General features: G+C 34.8%; 1 protein-coding gene across 1 annotated transcript; it reads left to right on the top strand.

Moving 5' to 3' along the window:
* The first annotated feature begins 9,152 nt into the window (after positions 1–9,152).
* On the top strand, positions 9,153–10,103 carry LOC101573666 (putative olfactory receptor 52P1). Its single transcript, XM_004641995.1, has one exon. The coding sequence runs from the start codon at positions 9,153–9,155 to the stop codon at positions 10,101–10,103; it is 951 nt and encodes a 316-aa protein (XP_004642052.1).
* The last annotated feature ends 2,246 nt before the right edge of the window (positions 10,104–12,349 follow it).

The following is a 12,349-nucleotide window of genomic DNA, read 5'->3' as shown; positions in this document are numbered from 1 at the left end:
TGCTGTCTTCAAACTCATGGTGAATCTCTTGCTTCAGCCTTCAAATGCAGGGATTACAAATGTGCACCTCTGTGCCTGGCTCACTTCTCTTCTAAGGAGACATATAGACAGAAAATGAAGGAATGGTAAGACAATGTTCCATGCAAATGGAATCCAAAACAGGAAGAGAAGAAAAAAACTTTTCAAAAAATAAAGAGTAGTCATGAGTTTACCAAATAAAATAGACTTTAAATCAAAAACTATAAAAAGGGAAGCTAGCATGCAATAATGAAATACTCATTTCAACTAATTTCTGAACAAGAGGAAGTAAGGGTCCTAACCATATATGTGAACCCAATATTAGAGAAGCCAAATATATACTGCAAATATTAAGACTTAAAAGGAAAGATAGACTCCAAAACCATAATGGTTGTAGGTAACACATTTTTAGTAATGGAAAGATCATCCTCACAGGAACTCATTAGAGAAAGCACAGAGTTATATTTTGCCCTAGATCAAGAATCTAAAATACACTTATGATGCACTCCAACCAAAGACTGGTGAATATATGTTTTTCTCATGAGCGCAAAACAAGCTCTAAAAATTTTAAAATATTTCAAAATCATATCATCTTTTCTACCCATAATGCAACAAAGCCAGATATAAATAATAAGACAAACTTTAGAAGTTATACAAAAATATAGGTTCCTTAAGGATTTCAAAGTAGGACTGCTATAGGATCCAGAAATCCCATGACTGGATATATATTCAAATCAGTGTTTCAGATGAGTTGACTTCAGCACTGTTCACAAGAGTCAACAAAAGGAAACAAAGTGGTTGTTTATCAACTCATGAATGAATAAAGAAATGTAGTACAATTGCAGAAGGGAATAATACTTTTTTTTTTGATTGTCTATGACACAGGTCCTCAATGTACTTATGTTGGCCTTTAACTGATGGTATAGCCTAGTCTGTCCTCAAACTCACAGCAATTCTCCTGCCTTGGCCTCAGGAGTGCCGAGATTACAAGTGTGCACCACCACACCTAGTTCAAAATAAAGTACTACTGAGCCACGAAAAGAATGTAGCCATGTGGTTGGGACAAGATGTATGAAAGACTGGAAAGCATTAGAAGTGAAATAAGTCAGGAGCAGAGAGGTAATGCCAAATGATCTCACCCATATGTGGAATATAAAAAGTTTATTTCATAGAAGTTGAATAAAGAATGTTTGCTATCACAGTCGGGGTGATTAGAAGAAACAAAGAAAGGAGAAGGAATACTTAATTGCAGTGTAACAGATGTAGACATCCTGGTGTCCTACTGAGGCACAGGAGAATCTGAGTAACAAAACTATGTCATAGATTTAAAAAACTGGAAGCATTTTGAAATATTTTCCTATTAAGAAAAGATAAGTATTTAACGAGTGAGAGATAATTACCTTGATTGATACATTATGGCTTTTACATGCATCAAAATATTACATACCATTTTGTGAATATGTACAGTTTTTATGTATCATGTATCAGTTTAAAAAAATGTAAGTAATTTTTTTTTTTTCAGAACGAGGGATTGAACTCAGACCCTTGTGCTTGCCAGGGAAGTGCTTATTCCACTGAGCCATCTCCCCTGCCCTAAGTAAATAAATTGATAAAAACATGATTGAATTACTCCCTAGAAGTATTATAAAAATTAAAATATTTATTTTTGGAGTTAAAAGCTTATAGTATCAAACTGAGGTAAAGCATTTAAAGAAAAAGTTGGTTGTTTTTTGATCTAGGCAGCTATCAAACATTTTATAATTTTTCAAGACAAGGACTGTATCTTATTTGTCTGTGGGTTTTTTATATCATAAATAATGATTAACAAATATAAAAAAGGTTTTCAACTCACAAGATGTGCAAAAAATCACTTCAGGTTAATTATGTCCTATTGGCTGTAATTTGACAACTTCTGTTATTCTTAAAGAAATAAATAACAGGATCTAAAACACAAGCAGGGCCAGCAATTCTAATATTAGTCATGATAAACTTCTACTTAAAACTGAACAGAAGAGACAAAGTCACTAAATACTAGTTAAGATAACAATCTAACAAGAAGGGACATTTATAAACATGTATGTACTGAATACTGTAGCACTTACTTTCATGAAAGAAAAACTGGTGAAGTTAAAAGATTCAATAAACACTAACACAATCATAGTAAGGAATTTTAACATCCCATTTTCAAGAAGCGATAGCTCTCTCACAGGGATATATCAACTACAGAAAAAATCAACAAAGAATTGTCAGAGCTGAACCACACCCTTGAACACATACATTCAGAGGAGAATTGCAAAGCATTCCACCCACCTACAATACAGGATGTATTCTTCTCTGAAGCTCATGCTTTTTTATTCAAAACTAGATTACATACTAGTTCATAGAGCCGGGTTAAGTAATCATAAGAGAACTTAAATTAGTGCACAGACCACTGTGCAATGAAAATAGAAATAAATGACAGAAGAAATTTTGGAAAAGGACAAAATATCCTGGGAAATTGTGTGTGTGTGTGTGTGTGTGTGTGTGTGTGTGTGTGTGTGTATTTAGGACAGGGTTTACAGGGTCTCATTAGACAGATGCGACTCGTAGTAATCCTCCTTTTTTCAGCCTCCCATGCACTGGGATTACAGATGTGCACCACAAACCCCAGCCTCATTTGCCTTCTCAGTGCGCCCTGGGGATGAATCCGGCCCGGCACTTCGGGGATCAATCCGCGGTCCCTAAGTCTGCTAGACAGGCGCTTTAATCCACTCAGCTGTCTGGCTGGCCCTGTGGACTTCATTTTTGACAAAACGGCAAAGGCATATGTTGGATGAAGAGCCTGTGCAACAAGTGGTGTGGGGAAAACTAGTTTTCCGTTTGCAGAAGATTGAAACTGGACACTTATCTCTAACTCTATACCAAATTACAGTAAAAATGGATCATAGATCTAACTATTAAAATAGAAACATCAACCTCCTGGAGGGTAAAACAGGTAAAACATTTGAAGAGATGAGTGAAAGAAAGATTTTTAAAACAGAACCTGAATTGCATAAGAAATTTAAAAAGCCAACAAATGTGATTATATCAGACTAAAAAGCTTCTGCAGAGCAAAAGGATCAATCAGTGGAATAAAGATTCAACTATAGAATGGAAAAAATTGCTTTCTGTGGCTCGGTCAGAGAAACAATATCTAAAATATATAAATAACTCAAAAAATTAAATCATCTAAAATTAAAGATCCGGTAAAGAAATGGACAACAGAAATTAGCAGAAACTTCAGATATGAGAAAATAAAAATGGTGAACACATGTATGAACACAGTTAACATCTCTGGCCATTATTCTCTTGGCATTCAGAAAATACAATAGTAAGTACAAAATGTACACTTAATTCAGTCATAAGAGACTATTCAACTTAACATCATTTTTTGGGGCACAAGAAAGGATGTCATTAGTTTCAAGGAATTTAAAATTTATAGTTATTTATTGTTATTGTACACAGGCTACAATAGGATGCAATCATAAATCAATAACAAATTGGATATCTTTCAAACACTAAAATTTAAATTATATATCACTCCAACAAATACATAACACCAATTAAGAAATATTTTGTATCAATTCATAACTGAATCATAAAACACATTTTTTGGCCAATCAGAATATTATTTTTTCTTTTTTTATGTATTTAGGACAAGGTCTACAGGGCCTACAGGGTCTCACCATGTAGATAGGGCTCATAGTGATTCTCTTGTTTTCAGCCTTCTAAGTGCTGAGATCACAGGCACATCACCATACCCAGTCTCAATCCTGTGCTTTAGTCCACTGAGCTAATAGGACAGCCAAAATATTATTTTTAATAAATAAAAGTATAAAGTGTGTGATTTTGGAATCTTGATGTGAAGTTATTTATTAAATAGTTTGTAGAAATCATTAGTTGTTACAAAAGTATGATCAAATATGCCTTATTGAGAGAATGTGAAGATTAGTCAACATCAAATTGGGTAGAGACTTAATTTTTGCTAAGTGTGATAAGTGGAGCCATATATGGACCCCAAAACACATAATTAGAGCTTTAAAATCACCTGAGTAATGCAGAGATAGACTCATCTGCACATTGAGATATATGTATGTATATTTGCAACACTAATAAAGACAAGTTATAGATTATTCTCTAAAACTGAGTTTATTGTATTCATAAGTAAAGTTCAATTACCATGAATCACATAGAAAAGAGAACTTTAAAGTGAATAAAACTGTAAGGTACAGAAGTTAAATCTACCAAGATAGAACATAACATAGCAATAGAGATCATGAAATATAGTGAGCATATTTAATCTTTTAGGTGAACTTAATTTTTCCAGGGCATTAATAAGAATTAATGATTGTTATTCTGAAATTACAATTTGCAGTTTTCTACTCTTAATTTTGAGGTAATTGGCCCACACTAAGTCAATTTTCTCTTCTTAGTGTTATAGTTTCCAATGGAGAACTACATGTTTGATTCTTCTCTCAAACATCTAACTTGATTGTACACCATGTTATAGTCTCTTAAGACTGTGGACTCGAAAGAGGAAACACACAAACACTACATACAAGCTCTGGGGAGCTTGTAAAATTAAAATGACTGTTTGCAAGGGTCATTGCTCCTACTTGAAGTTTAGTCCTGTGCAGTGTCCTCCTCCCTGAGGTCTGATTTTTCCTAAGGGACCCATCAGCCTTTCCAACTAGAGGGGCCTTCTGAGTATCAGAATGACCCACTACAAAGCAACTGTAACTATCAATCTGACATAGCACTTCCATTGCTGGATCCATTTTCTTTCATATCATCTCTAACATATCATAGATTATAAAATAGTGTCCAAGATAAAGGATGTAACATAAATGGCAAAAGAAGATTCATAAACATAAATGACCTATATTTAGAAAGGACATAATATAATATGGTAATGAAGGGGAACCAAGGATATATAATTCATCCAAACCTTGTAAATTTTTGCTACAAGGATCATTCTTTTTTTTTTTTACAAGGATCATTCTATTATGAATTATTTGTAGAAACAATTTTGGAAGAACATATTCCTAGAAGGCAATAGAAGGGAGTTAAGTTCAGAAAATAATTATGAACATACTGAAAATCTGTGAAGGTTCAGCATTTTCAATAGCAAGATTAAAAATTTTTGACATTATTGATTCTGTAGAGAATATACAGAAATATCTGAACATGATTTGAAATGAACTCATTTACAGGGTTTGAAAACCTTTCCTAATTTTTGATGAATGAAAATGAAAGAAACAGACACAAAGAATAAGGTAAGAACTCTAATAGATCTGCTCACGAAATACTAAAGTTAAATAAGTAGAGGTGGCAAGAAAAGTTCTGATATTGCTTAATTTAATGATCGTGTGGTTATTATGACCACCACATAAAATGCATTCAGATAGAAGAGAATGTTTAATGAGAATAAATTCAGTCTGGATTATCTTTATGTGTTTTATTTTAATAAATTAAAAATATGTAGTAGTAAATAAAGGCTAACCAGCACATACCATTCTATTCACAACAATGTGTTCTTAAGTGATCAATTTCAGCCAAGGGTTTTGATCATTTAGAAAAATTCAAACAGGGTCAAGGATAGCTCATTAGCAAGAGCACCTGGCTGCCAAATGCAAGGTCTTGAGTTTGATCCCTGGTACAAAAAATAAATAATTAAAAATTAAATGTAAAAAGTCAAAAACCTCAATCTTCCAGAAGTAATTAAGCATTAATTTGCTTTGGAAAAAGACAGAATGAGAAGACCAACAGAAAATCAAGAGCTAGAGACAGGTCTTCAGAATGCGTGAAGACAATGTTCATGTTGACACTGTTGAAACTAATGTCTCTAGGCTTTCCTTTCAGGCAAGCCTCAGAGAAGACATTCTAAGAGGGAGAACTGGCTATGCAAACAGATCACACTTTGTGGGTGATGTCTACAGATCTCTTATTCTAGGGTTCTGGCCAGAACCTTCCTTTGTTTAAGAAAAAGTCTCTTCTTTCTTTGTACAGTTTAACCTTATTGCAACGATAGACTTACTGGCAGATAAAATGCATTCAGTTTTAAATTTTTACATAGCTTAGCCAAAGCAATCATGCCTATTATTAATCTTCACTAGTGTTTCCTGGCTAAATGTTTAATATATATGGAGTACACTAAAACTGTATACACACACTTACAGGGAAAGAAAAAAAATCTTGTATAATTATTTTCATATTGAATTTATTGAGACATCCTGATATTAGTGCAAGGAGTCTTTAGACTCTACAAGGGCAAAAGTGCTTAAGGAGGTGGCTACTAATTTTCAGATTTTTATTAATACAGCGAACTGCTTCTTGGGTAAGCCTGATGACTGAGATTGCTGCATATGCATTTCAATCGCTTCTCTAAGGGCTGCAGGGTGTGCAGTGGGTACTCTGTGATATACAACATCCTCTAGGGTCCACTCTATGAAAGTAACATCCATCAGTTGAAAAGACATTACACAATGTTTGTTTTCTTGAAGTGTGTATACATTGTTGGTAGACTTTATGCTTCTAGATAGGTTAATATGCTATTTACAGACACTACTGTATGCTTAAAATTAAGCTCTCATCATTGATCAATCTTTTCTAGGTTTGTTTCTTGCAAAATCAGACAAAAGAAGATCACTGATCATAATAAGTCTCCAAAAGGGAAGGAATATTTAAGCATTTTTAGGAACTGAAGTTATAAAAACTTAAAAATCTGTTGTATTTTAAAATGTCAATATGTACAGACATCTATTTTAAATTCTTATCTCAGTTCATGACTATTAACTTCATCTGCTCCGTTATACTTTCCACAGTGTTGAGTTTAGGTTCTGAATTTTAAAAAATATTTTATAACTCATTGACATTTTCCAATACTTAATAGGAAATACCACAGAACCTCACTCACAGAGGCCCACAGCAGTATATGTTTAAGATTAGAATGCAGAAACTATTAAGTATAAAGTTTATTCATGTGTTGGAATTATTTGGACAGACAGACAAAACTGTACTGTAGTTAGGAATAATTATTACTTTATTAAGCTTTTCTAGTAGTGGATATAATGACCAGAATTTGAGATACAAAGAGAAATTATAAATTAAAAAATCATATTATAAAGAGTAGAATGAATAGTTCACAATTCTGATGCTAGGCAGTAACTAGATACTAAGAGGACAGAATACCAATATACTTTTTTTTCAAAGTTTTATTGATAAACAGATAGCAATGAGACAGTTTCAAATCAAATCGGAAGTACAGTTTCAACAAATAATACACTGCATATATTCTTCTTAGTGGTTAATTGCTGTACAAGATGCAGACTTGTGATTCTATTTACAAACACCATTAGAACAAATCATTCTATTCATTAAGACCAATATACTTTTTATATCTATTTATTTGTGAAGCATATATTCATCTCAGATGTTCATTTTTTATTGAGTCTTTGAATTTTAGAGGTCTTATTTTAAAAAATTATTTATATGCTCTAGGTAGGAGTCATTTGTCTGAAGGACAGTCCACAATAATTTTTTCCAATTTGTGCATTTTCTTTTTATTCTGTTGGTGAGTTATTCTGACTTACAGAAACTTTTCAAAAAGATTAGAACCCAATTGTTGATTTTTTGAAATATTTCCCATGAAGATTGGTTTTTGGTCATGATATCTCTTCCTACCCCTATGTCCTTAAGATTTCTACCTGCTTTCTCCCCCAGAAAATTTAGTGTTTCATTTGTAATATTTAAATCTTTCATTGATTTGACTTTAGTTTTATATATGGTGATGAGCATGGATCTAAGTACAGGGCCTATAGGCTTTCACTATGTAGATCAGACTCATAGCGATCTTCCTGTTTTCAGCCTCCCAAGTGCTAGGATTACAGGCATGCACCACCATGCCCAGTCTCAGTCGCTGTCTCAGCATGCCCTGGGCACGGGGCTGCCAATGCTTGTGATGCTGGGGATCCAAGCCCAGTCCCTGAGTTCTGCCTAAGGAGGTGCTTTAGTCCACTGAGCTATCTGGCCAACCTTCAGCCACCTCATCTTTGATGAAGGGCTCAAACTTGTTCAATGGAAGAAAGTTAGCCTCTTTAATAAATGGTGCTGTACAAACTGGATTTCCACATGTGGAAGGCAGTATAAATATTAGGGCATGTGTCTGAGCAAATATGTTAAGTATTCTTACTGCTGAGATAAAATAAAGGCAAACTAGTACTGGCATACTTTTTTCTCTCCTAATAAAGTAGACGCTGGAACCTGAGACAGGGCCATGTAGACACAGTCATGGCATTACAGAAAACAGAGGGTACATATTGCCAACTAATGTTCCTGTATGCAACAAATTTAAATCATTTGATGGATACAGAAATAAAATCATTCACCATTTCTTCTTTCTATGTGGTTGTATAATTCTGTCTCCCTTTCAAACTTCTCAAAGATTTTATCCTATAAAATAATAATCATGGGTCCTTTTTAAAGATTAGACCACTGAGCTATCGCTCCAGTCCAAGATTTTTAATACTTATCATTTCATCATTTGATAGTACTATATATATATATATCAACTTACTATATAGTAAAGACAAAACGTTGATTGTCAATAAATTTTGTATGCTTTTTATCATTAGGAGATCTTATTATAAATTTCCAACTATTCTACCAAGGGACATCAGTATTAAAGATGATTGCATGCTGACATACATATTATTTATGTGTGTTTGTGCGTTTACATTTGAGTACCCATCTCTTATCTTTTCCTTGATAACATATTGCCGACTTTTAAATGCAAACAGCATTTAAACAGCAGGTTATTTTATGACTTGTGTTGTCTAATAATTATTTTCCATAGAATTAGATTTAAAAATGTAAGTTAAGAAGATGCAATGTATATTTTTTTCTTAATTTGTAGGTGAAGATCCTAGGAGGCTGAATGGTGAAATGGTTCATAGATGACAGGTTCAGGATAATCATTAACCCTCATGAATATTGCTGCACAGTGACTTAGGGTTCCTCCCATTTCATGGAACAGGAGAACTGCTGCACAATCAGAGGTTCTGCCAATAAGAGATTGACCATCTTCCCACTAAACATGCAAGTTTCTTAGCTTTAACATGGAAGACAATGTTACACATCACATTTCATCTATCTACCTCGTTGGCATTCCTGGCTTGCAGAAATTTCACTGCTGGATCGGCATTCCTGTCTGCTTCCTGTTTGTGCTGACCCTGCTGGGGAACAGCATAATCACTGTGACCATCAAGCTAGAGCCAAGCCTTCATCAGCCTATGTATTTCTTCCTGTCCATGCTGGCAGTGAATGACATGGCACTTTCCTCCTCCACAGCCATCAAGATGCTTGGCATCTTCTGGCTTGATGCCCACTGGATTGACTTTGATGTCTGCCTCACACAAATGTATTTCATCCACACACTCTGCATTATCGAGTCTGCCCTTCTAGTTGCTATGGCCTTCGATCGCTATGCAGCTATCTGCACTCCATTGCACTATACAACTATCCTGACAACATCAATGGTCATTAAAATGGGTGTAGGTGGTGTCAGCCGAGCTATACTTATGGTTTTGCCCTGTCCACTTCTCATTAAGAGGTTGCCGTACCATACAAAGTGTATCATCAACCACACTTACTGTGAGCACATGGCTGTGGTGAAGTTGGCCAGTGACAACACCTCCATTAACAGAGCATACGGAATCTCTGTAGCCCTGTCCGTGATGGTATTGGACCTAAGCCTCATAGCCACATCGTATATCAAAATCCTCCAGGCAGTCTTCAGGCTGTCTTCCCAGAATGCCCGCTCGAAAGCCCTGGGCACGTGTGGTGCCCATGTGTGCACTATTCTTGTCTCCTACACCCCTGCACTGTTTAGCTTCCTAACTCACCGCATTGGCAAGAAGGTGCCTCCAAGCGTGCATATAATCTTCGCGAGCGTGTATCTTCTGGTGCCCCCCTCGGTCAACCCCCTGGTATATGGTGTCAAGACCAAGCAGATTCGTGACCGAGTGCTAGGTCTTTTTTTCCCAAACAAGAAGGTTTCTGAGAAATAAAGATTTCAATACCATCTCTATTAGCAGAGTTTGGCTAATGAAGTTTATAGTACATAAACAATCCCTTTCTTTTGCTCAAAATTTTATTTCTCATTTAACCTATTATTTGTATCAGAGATATTTATTCTGGTACAACTTTTTTTCTATTTATAAAATTTTTATGTGCACCAATAATACAATTTTTTGTACTTTAATTTCAAGTTTTAACATAATTTGAAGAAGTAACATTAGCATTTTAAGATGAAAATTTGATAGACTATTTATTAATTATGGAAAGGAAGAAATAAAAAGGAAAGTTTTGAAATGTAATGTACAGTAAATAGCCACAAATATGGTAAATCTTAACTCAGTTATATCAACAACCACATAAATATGATTTGTCTAAATATACCAAATAATTTTCTCAGTGGCTAAAAAACCAATATATACCAACCTATGTATTGTACATACAAAACCCACTTTAAATATATAAATACATATTTGTTAATGTAGTGTTATAGAAGCATGTGTACAGCCTAAGTAAACAAGTGAGAGTTCAAACAACTAAATGAATTTTAGCCAAAGCATTTTAGACCATAGAAAATTATTTAAAAAATAAAGTTATCACATGTAACAGTAAAAGTTCAGTCATCTGTAGATACATGATCCATCTTTCCTGGTACAGATCTAAGAGTAGAACATCAAACTGGGCAACCCAGCGGAACTGCAAGAAGATGCGAACATGCAGCTGCAGATTTGCTTTCCTAGCTTGCAGAAATCTATGCATAAGGCAGAATATTAGTGAAGATATGAGTGATAAGTCGTCATTCTACTTGACCTGATTGTCATTTATATAATGCTCCACTGAATGATGTCAAAACAAATGTTTTAAGTGTACATTCAAGGTTCAAAATATATGTCAGATTCTGGGTCATAAAATAAGCCTCAACAGGCCAGCTAGATACCTCAGTGAACTGAAGCGTCTGCTTAGGCAGGTGCAGGGACCAGGTTTGATCCCCAGAGTGCTGTGCCAGTGCTGCCCCCGGGGTGTGCTGAGAAAGTGACTGAGACTGGGCGTGGTGGTGCGTGCATATAATCCTAGCACTTGGGAGGCTGAAAACAGGAGGATAACTACGAGTCTGTGTTGTGAGGCCCTGTAGACCCTGTACTAAATACATTAAAAATAAACAAATAAAATAATATCAACCTCAACAGATGTGAAATAATAGAAATGATACAAAATGTGTTCTCAGGCCAAAGTGGAATTAAATAAAAATTATTAACAGAAAGATATCTGAAAATTTCCCAATCACATGCAGATTAAACTACCATTCTAGAACCTTTCTCCACTGCTGGTGGGAATGTAGACTGGTGTAACCATTATGGAAAACAATGTGGTGACTCCTTAAAAAACTAGGACTAGAAATTCCATTCAAATCAGCTATTCCCCTACTGGGAATTTTCCCAGAGGATCTGAAAACATCATATCATAGTGATATATGTGTACCTATGTTTATAGCAGCACTACATGTGATAGCCTAATCTTGGAGACAATTACAATGCCCTTCACCTGAGGAATGGATGAAGATGTTATGGTATTTTTATACAATGGAGTATTACTCAGCTATAAAGAATGATAAAACACTTATATTTAAGTGGATGCTACTTAAACATATACTCATAGGTGAAATAAACCAGACCCATATGTGTAAATATCATATAGTCTCCCTACTATAAGAACTCAAAAGAAGAAATACAAATAGAAAAGTTTAACACAACTAAAAGGAAAGTGAGGACTTGAGATAAGACAATGAAGAGAAAGCAAGGAAAAAAGCTAAGAAACATGACAGAGGCAAAGCCATACATTTAGATGTATAAGATGGGTAAGGCAATGATCCTGAGAATCTTCAGAAGTTTTAAAAGTTAGCAGTTAATTGGAAGGATTCTCACCCTGACTAACTATAAATGCTGATACCTGTGAACTAAGCAGCTGCACTGAAGATGGCAATGTGTAATAGTAGGGTTATGCTTAGCTTGCCCGTCATTATGGTCTTCTGAATACGTGCTGCTTGTCATGACACCCCAGTTGCTGCCATGCTGTCTCTTGGGTAGATGTTTGTTTAAAAAGGAAGGGGATGGTGAATAAAGGCAGGAGAAAGGAAAAGGGATGTTGCAGAACTGTCCTGCTACAATGCTGTATATGGTTAGATATCTAAACTTGTGTGGTAAAATATGTAATTGTTTATTCTTATTTTTAAAAATATTTT

The sequence above is a fragment of the Octodon degus genome, unplaced genomic scaffold (assembly GCF_000260255.1).
Source record: "Octodon degus isolate 3935 unplaced genomic scaffold, OctDeg1.0 scaffold00146, whole genome shotgun sequence".
Lineage (NCBI taxonomy): Eukaryota > Metazoa > Chordata > Mammalia > Rodentia > Octodontidae > Octodon > Octodon degus.
Note: the sequence above shows the minus strand (reverse complement) of the source record. Positions and strands in the feature narration are given on the sequence as shown.